The 17,830-nt window shown below is 44.5% G+C and overlaps 1 protein-coding gene across 1 annotated transcript in view; it reads right to left on the bottom strand.

Annotated features, from left to right (window-relative positions):
* The window catches only part of SYBU (syntabulin), a 116,757-nt gene that overhangs the window by 20,907 nt on the left and 78,020 nt on the right, over positions 1 to 17,830 (bottom strand). Inside the window, 1 exon segment of the mRNA XM_015427440.1 lies at positions 12,876 to 13,073. Within this exon segment, the coding sequence (XP_015282926.1) occupies positions 12,876 to 13,073 (198 nt within the window).

Genomic DNA, 17,830 nt, shown 5'->3' with positions numbered 1-17,830 from the left:
AGGGAAAGAAATCCTCATGCAGGCTATCAGGATGGATCCATGGAGGATGAAAGAACTGTGCTGGCAGAGTGGGTAGGAAGCAGACTGCTTCTAGCTCAACCGACACAAGGAAGCCAGAAGGCAGTTTGCTCATGGGCTGTTCCATCTGCTAGTTCTCTGCAAAAGTATTATTTTGGAAAAGGGACCTTTCTGACGATGAAGGGGGCCCTTCACCTTGCCAAAAGGGTGTGTGGGCGCCAACTGGAGTTGCAAGACGACATCCCTGGACTGCATTTTTGGAGCCTGAATATTCCATCCTGCAAAATGGCCAAGGGTGAACACTTTGAGGATGAGTGCCAGTAGAACTTCAAAGCTGCGCATCTGTAGAACTACTGCAACAAGTTCTATGCTGGGCTGCCCTTGAAGACACTGCAGAAACTACAACAGGTTCAAAAGACAACTGTACAGCCACTGCTGGGGGCCAGACAACTGGAACACCCCTCTCCAATTTTAGAACACACACTGGCTGCCAATTAGTCTCCTCTGAGTTCGGTTCAAGGTGCCACTTGAAAGCCTTTCATGACCTAGGCCAGTTTTTGGTGTAGTGGTTAAGTGCACAGACTCTAATCTGGGAGAACCGGGTTTGATTCCCCACTCCTCCACTTGCACCTGGCTGGATGACCTTGGGTAAGCCATAGTTCTGGTAAGAGCTGTTCTTGAAAAAGAGCAGTTTCTGTCAAGAACTCTCTCAGCCCCACCTACCTCACAGGGTGTCTGTTGTGGGGAGGGGAAAGGAAAGGAGTTTGTAAGTCGCTCTGAGACACCTTTGGGTAGTGAAGGGCGGGGTATAAATCTCTTCTCTTCTCTTCTCTTCTCTTCTCTTCTCTTCTCTTCTCTTCTCTTCTCTTGAAGGACTGCCTCTCCCCAGGTGTCCCCGTGTGCCAACTGAGGTCTTCTGCTTGCCATGCTTTGCTCAATCCCCCACTTAACATGTTTTGCTTGCAATCTGTTAGCACCTGTTATTCTCTACGGTGGCTCCTACCTCGTGGAACAGGCTTCCTAAGGAGAGGGGAGAACCATTTTTTGAAATTTGTAGGAGGTACCGATTAGCCATTTTTTGGTGAGAACTTTTAATGGGGTTTAAGGTGCAGGCAGTTTTGGGGGAGAGTAGGTTAATGGGGCTTTATGGTATTCTGTATGTTTTTAATCTTAGAACTGTAAAATGCCTTGGGCCACAAAGGAAAGGTGTGGTATAAATCAATTTATAAATAAATGACTCAACTTCCAGAAGGATTTCAAGTCAAGCACTAATGAGACCCAAATCCAAACACAGCTTCAGCAACGTTTTTGCATCCAGCACATTTCAACCAGACCTTGGGCTTAATTAATTAAGGAGAAAATCTGGCCTTAAAATTGTCATTATGGATATTATAATGAAAATTTCATTATACGCATATATACAATTTCAGGGGGCACCTCATATATAACAAAAAGGGAATTTTTGTTGGTACAGATTCCATTCGCTCTACTGGGCATGGCATCAACCAACCGCCCTGCTGGACTGATTTCAAAACTAGGTTGTAAAAAACCTTTTCTCTGCAACATGGATTGTATTTTGGCTGAGATCCTACCCAGTCTTTCATGAATCTAAAACTTGCGGAGATGGCCAAACTTACCTCCTTGATCAGAGAAAAGACATTAACTACATTTATTGCTAACTGGAAACCCCTTATAGACTTTTTGCATGAAATGGAAAAGAAATTAACTGATGATTTATTGTTTTGAAGATTAAGAGGGAAAAAATAGGTAATAGATACAGGAGAGGTCTTTTATGTATTTATAGAGAAGGTGAATAGAGAAACTAAGTTGTACTTTGATGAAAATTGAAATATACTCCCTTTTTTCTTTATCTTTTTATGTCTTTTTATGTCCTTTCTTAATTCCATTCTCTGTGATTCTTCTTTTCTTTTTTGCCTTTTTATGTATCTTGTTTAAATTTGTAATAAAATTTATATTTAAAAAGAAGGGTTTTAAGATACATAATAATGTACCAGAGAGCTCCCGTCATTTGCAGAGATAGCAAAACACTTCCTAACACATCATTTATTATAACCTTTCACATATACACAAGGCCTGCTTCCATATGGGGATTTTTCCCCTACATGGAAAGCAGAAAACACCTTGACATCATGTTCATGAAATCATGTCCATTCTCACCACAACTTGTGGAGTTCCCACTGCTTTACTCTTTAAGTCAGAAGGAAATAGGGTTGCCATTTGCCCTGTGGGGGATGGGGACAGACCAAAAAAAAGGCAATTTGGTTCATTTTAGGGTCTGTGGCGGCCCATGGACCGAACCCTAAACTGAACCGGCCTCACACGAACTGAACCGGTCTCGCAAGTACAGGACACGGCAGAACGGGGGTGGGCAATTGTCCAGAAATGGGCTTCCCTTCTCCCATCCTCCTGGCCATGGCAAGCTGCAGGGTCAGGAGAGGGGGGGGTGATCACTGGGGAAGAGGCTTCCCTTCTCCCTTTCTCCTGGTCACGTTGAGCCGCAGCCAGCAGAAAGGTGGAGGTGAAGTGTCCCCACAAAGGCACTTCACCCCTTCCATTTAAGCCCTTCTTTCGGCTCCACTTTCAAAATGATGCTGGCCTGCACCCACCCCATCCCGTTTAAAGGGCTGTTTTTGCTTTCCCCGCTGATTTGTACTGTGCAGTTTGACAGAGAAAGAGTAAGTGAGGGGAAAGGCTACTAGTCATGAGGGATATCTACTCAAGGCCATGTTCAAGGTCAATCTTTTCCAGTTTAAAAGTTATGACAGATTGTACAAAGTATTTCAGCTCAGTTTCATATTTCCGTTGGCTCCTAGGCTAGTGAAGAGAAAAAGGATGTTGCTAGACATAAAAATTGTATTTTTCTCCTACAAAATGCATTGCATTTCTGTCTCAATTCAAAAGAATGGTAATGCAGGTAAATATGCACTTAGTATTCTCAGGGAAATAAGCCTCCTGTTAAATTACATTATCTCATAAAGTCACCCAATAATTATCACTTGGAGGAATTAAATGGCCAATTATTTGACTGAAGAAGGGTATATTTAACATACTTGCTTCCATGACCTTCAATGACATTTGTAACAGCAAACATACAAGGCTGTTTTAACGGCAACATATAGTATTTTGAGGAGCAATTCCAAGCAATTTCCAGCCAAGCATTTTTGCATCTGTGCTTTTTCCCCACCAGTTAATAAATAATCTGGTCCCATCAGTTCCTCTGTCTTGTTTAAACTTCTGAGCATTAGCAGCTCTCTGAGTTGCAGGACTAAATACAATAAGGTCAAGCACTAAAGAAGTACAATCTCAGGGCCATGACCCCACCAAAGATGAGCATTCAATGGGATAGTTCAAGTACACACTTCTATCTCTATCCCACTAACATCAACTTCAAAAAAGTATTACATTTTAGCAAAACTAGCCCCAAACCTCTAGCAATAAGCCTATCAGACTATGTCAGACTTGTTAAGTCGCTCACTTAACAAAGTAGTTGGAGAGTGATTCAGCAAAGATTCAGCTTTATTCAGCAACTCAAACACAACTCCAACACGGATCAACATCTGATAGCCAGAACAGCTTTTGCATTAAAGCTATTCCTTTTTTAAACTCTCCCGGCTAATGTAGCCACGCCTACTATACAATTATCAACCAATAAGGTTGTATACATAAGGACCAATCACGGACATTCCCGCTCAGGGAGCTTGTTGATAGTGATTGGTTAGGTGCTTCCTGGGCTAGCAATGTGATTGGATGTATTTGGATCCTAGCCCAGGACGAAGCTTAACATAGCATTTCAATTAGATGTTTTCATCACACATTATGCATTCAATGACAGCTTATTGAATACATTACAAGACGTATGTTCACTTTCTTTCCTATATGGCCTCCATTCATCAGTATGGTTGAAAGTATACAGATTACAATGGAAGCCATTACCAAGGGGTCCACTGACTACTATGGGGGGGGGGGATAATCAGCATAATGGAAAGTATCACATCAGGGCAACAAAATGACAAAGAAGCAGATTATGGGTACTGCCACATGTGCTGGGGGTGGGAGGAATCCTAATTCCTAAATATAACAACAACCCTAGTGGATCTTGGAAGAAACGAAGCATACTTCAGTCGGGTGTACGGGGGGGATAATCAGCATAATGGAAAGTATCACATCAGGGCAACAAAATGACAAAGAAGCAGATTATGGGTACTGCCACATGTGCTGGGGGTGGGAGGAACCCTAATTCCTAAATATAACAACAACCCTGGTGGACCTTGGAAGAAACAAAGCATACTTCAGTCAGGTGTACAAAAACTGCCCCCTTTTGCTGTCCAGAGGAAGGACCTGGTTTCACTTTCCCTCAGCTGGGTTCCAGGTTTCTGTCACCTTATTTTGTTCCAACAGAATCTGCTGTAAACTGATCATGTCCTCATCTACATGGCTCCGCCCTTTCATTTGCATAGTGTCATCTCCCTGTCCTAGATCTGCATTCTGTACCAGTCTTGGTCATTACTAATAGCCCTACCACCACATGTGTTCTCTCTTACACACATGCGTGCACAAAAGCCCTCACACAGACAGACTGCAATTTGCAGGTTTAGCATCATCCAACTAATCTCAGGATGTTTGAATTTTCTGAAATGGCTGCTTTGATGCAGGGAACTGACCAGAGACATATACCTTGTACAGTGTCGATCTCTTTGCTTACATTTTGGATGTTTATTTTAACGTGTTTACTTAAGCTTTTGGAATGGGGATAGTATTTCCCCCTACAAAAACAAGATCACTTTTATCCTTTTGCAGAAGCGATGTGTATATTTTATGCCTTCTGCAGAGTATCGTTTCATACTGGTGTATCCATGGAGACAGATCCTTTAATAACTCCTCGAGTTAGCGGGTCAAGTAAGCAAACCTACACAGGCACCATAGCAACAGACGGGAGACTACAAGGGAACCTATCAGAAATTGAGCAGCATCTCTCTCTCTCTCTCTCTCTCTCTCTCTCTCTCTCTCTCTCTCGGGAATGTGCACAGCACATTATCACAAAGTGCAGACTTGCTTACCATTTTAAGAAGGTGCAACAGGAAGGAAAAGAGAGCAAGCAGATCACAGCATCAAAAGTTGTTGGGAGGCAGCGAGATTTAATTTTTGTGCAACTGGTGTTAAAGCCAGCATTGAGAGCAATCAGACGTTGTGCCACAATATTAATAATAGCTGAGGAAAATAGGAAACCTCTGCATGTCTTTACCTCTTAGTTGAAGGCCCCTTCCTTGGGAGGTGGGGCCATTCCATTAATTTCCATGTGGTTTCTTTCCCCACAGAATGCTCCCAGAGTTGGGGGAAATTTCTTTTGATCCAAATCAAAGGCAGAAATGTGGGGTGGCTGAAGGCCATGTGGCCATTCCACCCGCAGCCAAGATGGGGACTTCAGCCCTTTGCAGCTTTCTTCTGTTCCAGATGTGACTCAGCCGTGAAGAGGGAAAGGGGGTGTTGCAACAAATGGGTAAAGCCGTGGACAGTAGCGAGTGGCATTGGGGTGGAGCATGTAGATGCCATATCCCCTTGCTGCTGTTTTCACAGGGGGGGGGCTCACTTTCACACAGCCCATGTGGAAGCAGCCCCATGGTCAACCGAAACACATCCTTCAAGTATTACAGTCCATGTGTCAACAGTTTGGGGGTGGGGAAATACTCAAGCTGTACAAACTGTTGGGCGTCAAAAATCCTCTTGCATGCAAGAAGAAAATCTTTATAGACCTGGAATCCTGCTGCTGTTGGTATCAATATTTTACTAAGAAATAACAAGCAAGTACTCGCACAGTCCCTCCCTCCCAGAAAATTCTCTACCAAGAGGAGTTAGCTATTTAAATTTTGACACTAGTAGAAACAATAGAGGGAAGGGATGGGGAAGAAGGCAGAATGTGAGCAAACACAATTTAGGTTTTATTTCTGGGGGAAGTGAGGATCCAGGTGTTAGAAAGCTTCACAGAAGAGGTGATCTTGAAAGAGGTATTTGAAGTCGGACAGAGTGGGCAGGGCAATCCGGAAGTATGAGGCATCAAGAAAGGATGGAGGGCTTGTGGATGGTAGGAACTGGAGAATCAGGGATCATAGAAAGCAATGGAAAGAGGAGGAAAAGAAACAGATTGTCAAGCTCTTTGATCACTTTGAAGTGAAAAGTTAAAGGCCTGAATACAAAGTTTCCATTCCATTAACAGCGGAGTCTTCCTCCAATGCAAGGAATCTTCCAGCCGTGAAAGCAGACTTTGATGGATGAAGCATGTTCCACGGCTGGAAAGCTCCTTGCACCAGAAGCAGGCTCCTTGGATCAGATGGGGGCTCCACCAGTAGCATAACAGAAGGTTTGGATCCAACCCCAGGAGTTTATTACGGATGTGGAAGAGGAATGGATGGGAAGCCAGCAGTGAACCTCTGTGCTACCAACAGAAGCTGGCCTAGTAAGACAGAGTCCTTGAGCAGCTTAGTCTCTCATATTATGGAAGTCATCTGTAAATGAATCCCTTGTTGACACTTCTGGTCAATAATTGTTCAATGGTCTCCTGAACACTGCTTCTGGCATTACGCTTCCTTTTCAAATGCGACCAAAATGAAGGTCTTGAGCCTTCTGGGTGACAATTGAGAGGGAGCTTGACAGTGAGCTTATGAACAAATGGGTATTATACTTTTTGATATAACTCTGATTTTAATGAAGACTCCTGCATAGATTTTACCTCCAGAGATGTCAGAGGGGTTAACTGTAAGATGAATGGCTACAGCAAGAACTGGTAAGATCATCAACCACCCATTCATTGGCAATGAAACTATTTTATTAGGTGCCAAATGCACCTTACTAAACATTACTCTCGAGTGTCAACTTTACAATGAACTGCCAAAAGCAGACTAAGCGATGTTTCGAAAGTGCATTTCAGCACAATGGGCCAGTGCAAAGCTATTCTCTAAAAACCACTCCCATGACAAAGCCACTATTCAGTTTTTGTACATTCTGTATCCTGTGCCTGAACACCAAACACATTATTTCTCTCCCAGGTTTGCTGATCTTTGCAACAAACGGAGAACAAACAGCAGCACACCCATGACATTACAAACCATGTTTTATATATTTTTAAAAACCCTCTTTAAAGTGTACTTCTCTTGAAAACAGAATTTTATGATGTAAAATATATATGAAGTCCAGGGCTTTTTTGTAGAAAAAGCCCAGCAGGAACTCATTAGAATAATAGGCCACACCCAACAGCACAGCTCATTAGCATATTAGGTCACGCCCCGTGTTACCAGAAGTGTGGCCATCCAGCCACACCCACCTTTTGCTTCTTATTCTGTTTACTTTGTTTATTGTCAAAACCCAGGGCTTTTTTTGTAGCAGGAACTTCTTTGCATGTTAGGCCACACACCCCTAATGTAGCCAATCCTAATGAGTTTCTGCTGTTGGGTGTGGCCTATTATGCTAATTAGTTCCTGCTGGGCGTGGCCAACTCGGGAGCCAGCCGGAACTCCGTTCCTGTGCGTTCCTGCCCAAAAATAGCCCTGATGAAGTCTATTGTGGCTTGGATCCAGCAACACACAAGCAAAGAACAAAAACTAAGTTAGCCCAGTCCTGCTTGCGATACATGGTGCTTCCTATATATGATGGGGCCCAGAAAGTGGCTGCATAAGACCTTCCACAATTGGAAACAGAAATGGGGATACAATAAGTGAGACATAGTGCAAGCGGATGCCACCATCTTGTTCTTATGTTTCCGCTTGTGCATGAGCTCTAGAGCTCTATTGTGCTGCAGAACTTCCTGCAGATCACTACTTCTCCCTGCCAAGTCATAAAGGTGCAAGCGGATGCCACCATCTTGTTCTTACGTTTCCACTTGTGCAAGAGCTCTAGAGCAAGTGCAAATGTGTTGGATCTGATGCAATATTAAGTGAAGGATCACCATATCAGCCATTAAAGTAGATCCCAAGATTAGTAATCCAGAAAAAACAAGCTCTTACTTGGCAAAGGAAAGCAGGATCCTGATCTTGCTTCCATTCACTCCCGTGCCAACTGGCAAGGGCTAGCTGTCCGTAATGCATGAGCATCGGGACAGAAGGCACCATCCCAATAGTGGGAACAGTGTCTCCTATTCCAAATCTCCTCTACTGTTTCACCCCATCTCTGTTGTATCTTTTGTGACAGCAGGAAGGGCCAAGATCAAGGGAAAGGAACACCATTCCAGCTGTGGACATGTTGTCACCTGCTCCAGCACTACTGTCACCCACCCCTCCCCAACCCCTTCAGTGCTCTTTCCTGCTACACCTGACAGGAACCAAGTGGCAGGAAAATGGAACTGAAGAGTATTAGAGTCATGTTCCCCATTTACACTTGAAACGCTTTCTTGGCCTGGCATTCATGCCTTCTCATCCCAGTAGTCCTGTATCAGCCCAGGCAGGACCATGTCTCCAATGGCTGGAAGTCGCCATTCACTGGCATGGGCAGAAGGTGTGGCTCAGCTGTCACAGATCACTGTAGTGGAGTGGTTCGGGCTCTGAGCTACAACTGTGGAAACTAGGTTCCAGTCTCCACTCAGCCGTGAAGCTTATGGGATAATCTCAGAGTGGTCACTAAGGCACTGAGGCTCAGCCTAACCGACCTCACAAGGTTATTGGGCCAATACTAGGGTTGCCAAATGGGGCCGGGGGGTGGGGAATCCCCCGCTTTGGAGGCCTGATTTCCGCCCCGGCGGAATCGGGCCCCGGGGGGAACTCCGTCCCCGAAACTGCGTCACCACGCCGCTCACGTTGGGGGCGTGGCCCAGATCGTTGGGGGGGACACCATATGGTTCCCCCCCCAACGATCTGGGCCATGCCCCCAACGTGAGCACGTAGCATGTCACTTCTGGTGACATGCTGTCGGTGGCGCACGCGCTTTGCGCGCGTCCGCCAAGAACTCCCAGAGCCCGGCGAGGCTCCCGCGCTGCGAGGGGTAAGTAGACTTGGCAACCCTAGCCAATACACTGGAGATGTGAGTACAATGCACATTGTACTGGACTCCTCAGACAGAGGAATGGTAGGATAATTATTCTGAAGCACCCCAAGTAATGCTTAAGTACTGATCTCTGACATCGGGATGCAAAAATCATCAGATCTTTGGAACTTGCTTCCCCCTGCACTGCAGACAGTTCCTCTAGGGCAGTGATGGCGAACCTTTTAGAGACCGAGTGCCCAAACTGCGATCCAAAACCCACTTATTTATCGCAAAGTGCCAACACGGCAATTTAACCTGAATACTGAGGTTTTACTTTAGAAAAAACAACTCATACATTAACTTAAGATGACCCAAACAAAGTAAGGAAACCAATCCCAAATGCTTTCATTTATTTAAAATTATTTGGCAGAGAATTCGACACTTTAATGATGGCACGCGTCCCCACAGAGAGGGCTCTGAGTGCCACCTCTGGCACCCGTGCCATAGGTTCGCCACCACTGCTCTAGGGGCCTCTTTCTGTGTCTGCTGAAAACTTAAAAAAAATCTAGAAGGCCTTTTTAGTTAATCCTATCCTCTGTGTATGTGAGTTCTTTTGTATGGACTTTATATTGTAAACCACATTGAGTAGTCATTGTTAAACAGAAAGGGAGGACATCGACACTCAAACAAAATAAACAAACCATATTCTCTATTGGACCATAACAGCCATTTATAAGATTTCTCCAAGTTAATCCTCCTTGATGGAGGGTTCCCCTTGGTTTACTAACTACCACAGACACAAAGTTAGTTGTAGTAGAGAGGACAGAAAATACTGTAAAATTAACTTTGTACACATAGCCAGGGTGCATATTGTACTGTACATATTGTTATTCACGCCCCACTTCCATACATGGCAAGTTTCAGAGATGGCGCTTACCTGGGTTGGCTCCCTTGGGAGGACAGCAGTGGAGATTAACAGTACTTTTGCAGTGCTTGCCTTATTTCTAAATGCACAGATAACAGCACAGCTGGGGCAAAGAGGCACGCTTACAGGGAATGGCGATTCGAGTCCAGGAGCAACTTAGAGACCAACCAGATTGTCGGGGTATGAGCTTCCAAGAGTCAAAGCTCCATTCATCAGACACAAGGGGCTCTTGAAAGCTAATACCTGAACAACTTAGTTGCTACTGGACTCGAATCTAGATGTTCTACAGCAGACCGGCGCAGCTACCTTCTGAAACTATCTTACAGGAACGCAGTTCTACTAGCACTAATCAGATCTCCAGAGACAAAGAGATCTTGTGCTCCAAGTTTTTTTAGCCAACTGCTAGTTTTCTGTCTGCTTCTCTCTTTGGCCCATTCTGCATCTAGCATTCACTCTGTTGTTTTACCAAACCCACACTGGAACAGAAAAAGATGCGGCTCAAAACCACATTCAAATACCCTGGGCCAAGACCATACGGACTGCAGAGTCACCCCTGAACAGCCATAAAATGGCCATAGATCTATGCAGACAGTACCATAAAACTGGGAGATCAAAGGAAGTGAAACCAGCATGCAGTGTGGAGGCTTCCATTAAATCCGACAATCAAAGGAATTGAAAGTGGCATGCAATGTAGAGGGGAATTTCTGTTCCAGTGAGGGTTTGGTAAAACAGCGGAGTGAATGCTACATGCAGAATGGGCCTTTGTCTTTCCCAGAATCCAAAATTGTACTTTCTTTTTGCACAAACACACACCTGCCCCCTCCCTTCAGCTAAACGGGAAGATCAACTTTTTCAAGGCCCCGTGAGGAGATATCTACAGACATTAACAAACACCAACATTTTTCTGTCATAGCCTACGGTTTCCACCAAGACATGCCACTTTAGGACAGTCCACAGGATAGAACCGTTCACTGCAAATTCATAACAATATGCCTGTTGGTCATTGCAATACCTGTGGCCAGCAGCACCTTGAAATCAGACCAAGAACTAATATTTCAACAAAGCAGTAAGAACGGGAAGTAACAAAGAGCAATATATGGGAAATCTCTGTATTATGCTTTACAATCACCACTGACTGGTGTTGGGTAGAGGGCTATGACATTGTCTTCATACTAAAGGTGGATTTGTATGTGTTCTTCTGGTGTAGTACAGCAGAAATCATGAGGTATGGCCCAGTTCAAATCAAAGCTGAAAAAGAAACTTTGGCCCCGGTCGCACGGGCCAGATAACGTGGAGGGGAGGCGTGGCTTTTCGCGCTGGCGCAATTTAATGTGCCAGAACGCGATTAGACGCCGTGGCGGCAAAGTGGGGTTTTGTTTGTCGGTGCGCACTTAGCACATGCTTGAGCAATCACACGTAGGTATTCTGTCGATGGCCCATAGCAAATCGTTTGCTAGTAGGCTTGCCCGGGAATTTTTTAACTCCGAATCTTCTGGCTCGCAAATTCCGCGTGTGAATTTTGTAGCCCTGACCTGGATAGCCCAGGCAAGCCCGATCTTGTCAGATCTCAGAAGTGAAGCAGGGCCGACCCTGACGAGTATTTGGATAGGAGACATCCCAAGAATACCAGGGCCAGGAGGCAGAGGCAGACTATCAAGCCACTTCTCTGAATGTCCTCCATGCCCCAGTAGGAGTCGCCAGATGTTGCCATGACTTCCTGGCACAGAAACACACACACACATGCACACACACATGCACACAGACAAAATGCAAAAATACCAAAAAAGAAACTTAGTAGATGGACTTAGATCAGCTCTCTCTTAGTTTCTTATCTGCAGATTGGGGGAGGGGATGACAACACCAGCCCATTATTACTGGGCTATAGTAAAAATATTCAAATGACACATACTGAGAAAAAACATGCTCTGCCCATTGTTATTATGGCCACTGCTTTCACATCACAGGCTTTTTATGGCAACATAAAACTTCCTTTTCCTGAGTTAGAACACCAGTCCACTTAACTCAGTATTGTCTTCTCTAACTGGTAGCAGCTTTCCAGAATCTAAGGAGGGCAGAGTTCTTCCCCAACACCTGCTACCTGAGATCCTTTCACTGGAGTTGCTAGGAAATGACCCTGGGACCTTATGCATTCAAATCATGTGCTGTATGACTAAACCACTGTGTTGGAGAGCTGTCTGCCATCTAGACCGATGAATATTTTCAGCATATATTAGATCCAGCTTCCTACATCAAAAACATTGAGCTTGTTAGAGCCAAGCAGCACAGCTGTTCACAAGAATAGGTGTCTATGTACCTCCTCTATTTGGGGGAAACTGATTATGTGACTCCTTTTTTAGTCGATGATCAAAAGAAAGACGAAACATGTTTCTTAGCCAAAACAGCATTTAAAAGGCCTCTCCCCTCTTCCATCAGCACCAATAAAGAACTAAAGCTGTTTCTTCACCTTATTAAGTCTTCGATCAAATTACATTCTAGCTTTAACCATTAACAAGAACAAGAGAAGCCAACAAATAAAATTATGGAGAATGCATAAATATATGTGTGCGTGTGGATTTATTAGTAACCACCATGCATTTCAATCTGCAGAGAAAGGAACCTTTTATTCCAGCAGCAAATCATCCCCAAGGGATGAGTCATGATTGAACACCAACAAAACAATAACATGCATTTTCTCGGAGGCTTCAAATAAATGTGTAGTTCATTCCAAGCATTAAACTGTTTTCTGATTTTATACAAAACGCAACTGGCTTCAAGTGATTATGTAGCCTTTTTAGTATTCAACATGTGTGCTTAAAAAAACCCAGGAACACCACTGTAGTCCGTGCAATTTTATTATTTATACCTTGGGCCCTTACTATACTTGCATGATTAAAAAAAGCAGACCTTCTACATTCTCACTGAACAAGGACAACAACACAAAATGCAAAATCTGAAGAGCCCTTACCCGGCTTTACGAGGCTTGTCTTTGTTTCCTTCTTATACCGAGCCGACTGTTGCATTCCGTCCCCCATTGTTCCCGAATTAAATTTCTTTCTTGTGTGGTCTCCATCGCTGCCAGTACAAAAACTGACTGGACTGTGTCCAGTATCAGGAGGAGTCTTCACTGGAGATACCGACTGGCTGCTGGGGCAACCTGTGTCATCTGAAAACAGGGGACAAAACAAACAAAATGCCACAAGAAAGGTTATCGAATTAAGTCAAACACAGGTGGCAGAGAAACTGGTTTGTTACATTCTTATTTCATTATGCAGTTGCCCGTTTCCAACAAACAGCCTAGTCTCTGAGCTGAGAGATAAGGCTTTTGTAATCTGTGGGGCAGTTTCTACATTTTAAAATGGGGACCCCATTTTTGAGGACAGAGCTGGATGTCTGAAGACTGTAAAAAGTCACTAGGATCGGAGCAGCAATGGGAAGATTTAAACCTGAAGGAGACATATACTGAAACAGGGCTTTGAGATACCCAGTCCAGTGCTGGTATACCGTTTACTCACACACAAAAATACCATGAAAATAATTTTTTTTTTGGGGGGGGGGGTTCTCCCCTCTCTTCCAAATAGAGTCGCCAGGCTTTCAAATCAGTGGGAGAATGGGGTGAGGGGGGATATGAAGGAATTGGTCAAAACTGTATGGTAAAACCAAAGAGTTTTTGGCAATTCCTGAAGAGGACTGACATCACTGCTGGGGAAACCTCAAGGGGCTGGCAACCCTACGTCCCAAAAGGACCTTCTACAGTGGATAATTTGGTTTGTAGGGTTCCAGACCTGTAATACGTATCTTCCAAGGCCATTGTTTCCCTCACAATCAGGGCTCTTTTTGCAGAAAAAGCCCAGCAGGAACTCATTAGCATAATAGGCCACACCCAACAGCAGAAACTCATTAGCATATTAGGCCACATCCCTGACAGCACAGCTCATTAGCACATTAGGCCGCACCCCCATGTTACCAGAACTGTGGTTATCCAGCCACACCCACCTTTTGCTTGTTATTCTGTTTACCTTGCTTGTTGTCAAAACCCAGGGCTTTTTTGTAGCAGGAACTCCTTTGCATGTTAGGCCACACACCCCTAATGTAGCCAACCCTAATGAGTTTCTGCTGTTGGGTGTGGCCTATTATGCTAATGAGTTCCTGTTGGGTGTGGCCAACTCGGGAGCCAGCCGGAACTCCGTTCCTGTGCGCTCCTGCCCAAAAATAGCCCTGCTCACAATCATTTCAGCAGTGAAGAAATAGTCATAGTTCCCTTCACCACAGAAAACAACTTGGGGGAGGGTGGAAACTGGGCTTGAAGGCTGTGTGCTATGGTTTGGATCCAAAGGTGACTTTGGGCAAGCAGAACATATACCTGTGCTTGTATTTACCCCACCAGCCTGAGATGCAGTGGTGGGAAATGGGGGCCAGTTCCAGGAGGTCTCCCGATCCCCACCCCCACATGTTACACTCCAATCAGGGAAAAGGCAGGATGTGTAGAAAACGTTGATTTTTATTTCTTAAGATCACACCAAACATGAACTCAAACACTTTCAGAGCGCATATCACCTCAGCACCGAAGTCTCTAGTTGACATCTTCATTACCCAGAATGCCACATGTTTCAGTCTTATATGGAGCAGCATATAAACGATCAAACATAAAACTTACACCAACTATTACTCCCTGTCACCCATACAATAAACTTAAACACAGCTGAGCTGATAGTGCCTCCCATTTCCAACAAATGTGCAATAGTTGCTGACAGCAGACACAGATAGAAGAAACCATCCAGTGTGTGGGCCTGCTTATGCCCCTAAGATTTCAGCTGAGGTCTTAAGAATACATACAGGCCCAAGCCAGAAACATGGGGTTGCCAGCCTCCCGGTGGGGCCAGGAGATCTCCCACTTTTGCAACTGATCTCCAGCTGACAGAGATCAGCTCCCCTGGAGAAAATGGCTGCTTTGAAGGGTGGACTCTACGGCATTGTACCATGCTGAGGCCCCTCCCCTCCCCAAACCCCGCCATCTCCTGGATCCACCCCCAAAGTTTCCACGTATTTACCAACCCAGGCCTGGCAACCCTACAGAAACATGACACCCCAGTCCTTACACCTCACTGAAATGGAGTATGTGTAGTTATATTTTCTTGAATTCGTTTATCATTCATCCACCCCTGTCCTCGCTCTCTTGATGGGCTCTCCAATTGCAACCGAGATTATTGTCTCCTTGGTGTCAGGGACCATCCTCTGCAAAGCACCATCTACACACTACTGTGTTATATGACATGTGTGATTCATCAGATGCCTGCTTTGCTTCCACCTCTAAGAAGAGGCAGAATGACAATTATGCATTTGAACAACCATTCCCTTTATTAGCAAAGTGGTTTAACTGTATGCAGACATCCACTATGCCTGAGGGGGAAGACAAAGGTTGGGGGGGGAATCCCTGCTTCCCCAGTTCTAAAACTGGTCCTACCCAAGGTGTGTACATCCCTCATGTTGTCTGGAAATAACATCAAATTAAAAAAAATGCTTTGCAGAGTAAAATCTGAATTGACTTCACTTTAATTTAGTTCTCCAACAACAAATCTATGTGTGGTTCTCCGTGGCCATGTTGTTCACCCCTCTTCCATGGAAGCTTGGTTCTTTCTGTTGGAGTAGAGTTTTCTAACCTGTAGGTCCCAACCGGAAAGGTGGCCAGGAAGCCTGTGAAGGTGGGTCTTGCCTTTTGTAGTTTTAATTATTTTATTCATTTATTTATTTGTATTGGATTTAACTGCCCTCCCCCGCCAAAGCAGGGCTCAGGGCTGTTTACAATATAATAATACATAGTAGAGGAATAAATTTGAAACCAACACAAAATACAGTGGTAGAAGAAAAGATTTCAGCTTCCTCAGGCCTCCTAGGGGGAGGGGTTACAGAGGGTGGAGGGGGTGTGAGAGTGCCAGATTTCATACTATCCCATTGTTGTCCTCAACTAAATGCCTGGTGGAACATCTCTGCCTTACAGATGTTATTCCGCAGAGAATTCCACCAGGTAAAAGCCCTGGCTCTGGTCAAGGACAGTCGGACATCCCTTGGGCCAGGGACCACCAGTAGATTTTGATCTACGCAGTGCAAGGCTCTTCCCTCTGCCCCCAAGTGGGTCACTAAATCTTAGGGGACCAACTCTTTGAAATAACTTTCTGGGGGAGGCTGAGAGGGCACCCTTGCTGACCAATTTTAGGAAGGTGTGGAAGGCCAGTCTATTCAAAGCTGGTTTTTGGGGGGTGTTTTGTTCAAGCCGTCTTGTTGTTTGGCTGAGGTTCCGCCGCAATTTTAACTGGAATGAAAGTGCTGCTGAAACTTCATTGAAATGAATATTTTGTTTGGTGGGTGATATTTAATTGTTTTTGTTGTGCTTTCTATTTTGTGATTTTATTGTATTTTGTCAGCCACCTTGAAGTCTGAGAAAGGTCGAAAATTATCTTTGAAATAAATAAATACATAAATGAATTATCTCCACCCTGCCCCTCCAAGGAGCTCAGGGTAGCACACGTGGTTCTCTCCTCCCTCCACCACAATTGTATTTTTCACAACAACCAGGGTGTTGAGAGCCAGTGTGGTATAGGGTTTAGAGTGTCAGACTACAATCTGGGAGACTCAGGTTTCAGTCTCCACTTGTGCCATGGAAGCTCACTGGGTGACCATGGGCCAGTCACAACCTCCTATCCTATCCTACCTCACAGGGTGGAGGAGACAATGATGTAAGCTGCTTTGGGTCCCCATTGTGGAGAAACACAAGTTATTGAGTAAATACAATAAACCGTGAAGTAATATAATGAAGTAAAGTACAATAAACAAATAAAACCCTGCATGGTAGGCTGAGAGAGATCAACCAGCCTGAAGTCACACAATGAACTTTATGGCAAAGTGGGGATTTGAATCCGGGTCTCCCTGGACTGTCGCCCTAACCATTACACCATGCTGACCCAATCTGAGAAAAGAATTAATTAAAATCATATGGCATTGTGTGTCGAATAGCCAGGAGACCCTAAGACTGTCTGGCAGTTGCAAGTTCTATGTCTTAGCATTATGCTATTGGCGAACTAGACTTGTTTTTAGGGGCTGAGAGAGCTCTGAAAGAGCTGTGAATGGCTCAAGGTCACCCAGCTGGCTTCATGAGGAGGACTGGGGAATCAAACCCGGTTCTCCAGATTAGAGTCCGCCACTCTTAACCATTACACCAAACTGGCTTGCCGCTTCAGCAGACTGGGGAAAGAAAAGAAGACAGACGGATGGATAAGTAAGGCTAGCAAGAAGTGAAATACAACACATTGCAGGGTATTATGTCTGCCCTGTTGATCATAGATGTAGTACAGACATGCCATAAATGTCACTACTTATTCAGTGCATTGCTTTTCCAATTAGAAATGCATGGCGTGAAGCTATACAACCAGGATGCATTTCTTCAGTTTCGTAATGTACACACTGAGCAACTTAAGCACATATTTTACTGTAAACTGCACCAATGACCACTGAACTTCTAGGATTGGGAGTGTGTGCGATTCGGAATCCATGCGGGAGAGTACAACTGATATAATTCACTTTCTTTTGAGTCTATTTCTGATCGTATCGCTGGATTTGGCCAGTGTTTTACTGTTCTATAAATATTCATATTAAATGTTGCACTCGAGTGCATACATGACTGAAATTTAATTCAGCAGCTCGTTGCAGTGAAGCACTTTCTTCCTTTTTACTGAAACCGATTGCACGTGTCATAGAATCATTTATAGTTGCAGTGGGCCGGTATTTCAGAGAACTGTTCACTTCCAAACAAGTGGAAGGAAGGTATTCTAGCAGACATTTTGCCACTGCCTTGATAAATGCATTTCAAAAACGACCATTCCTGTGATGACTAAGAGCCGCTCCATGCTCTTGGCTTGGGCACGGAGC

This window comes from Gekko japonicus, unplaced genomic scaffold (assembly GCF_001447785.1).
Source record: "Gekko japonicus isolate JY-2015 unplaced genomic scaffold, Gekko_japonicus_V1.1 scaffold2929, whole genome shotgun sequence".
NCBI lineage: Eukaryota > Metazoa > Chordata > Lepidosauria > Squamata > Gekkonidae > Gekko > Gekko japonicus.
The sequence above is the reverse complement of the archived record's forward strand: the minus strand, read 5'-3'. Positions and strand labels throughout refer to the sequence as shown.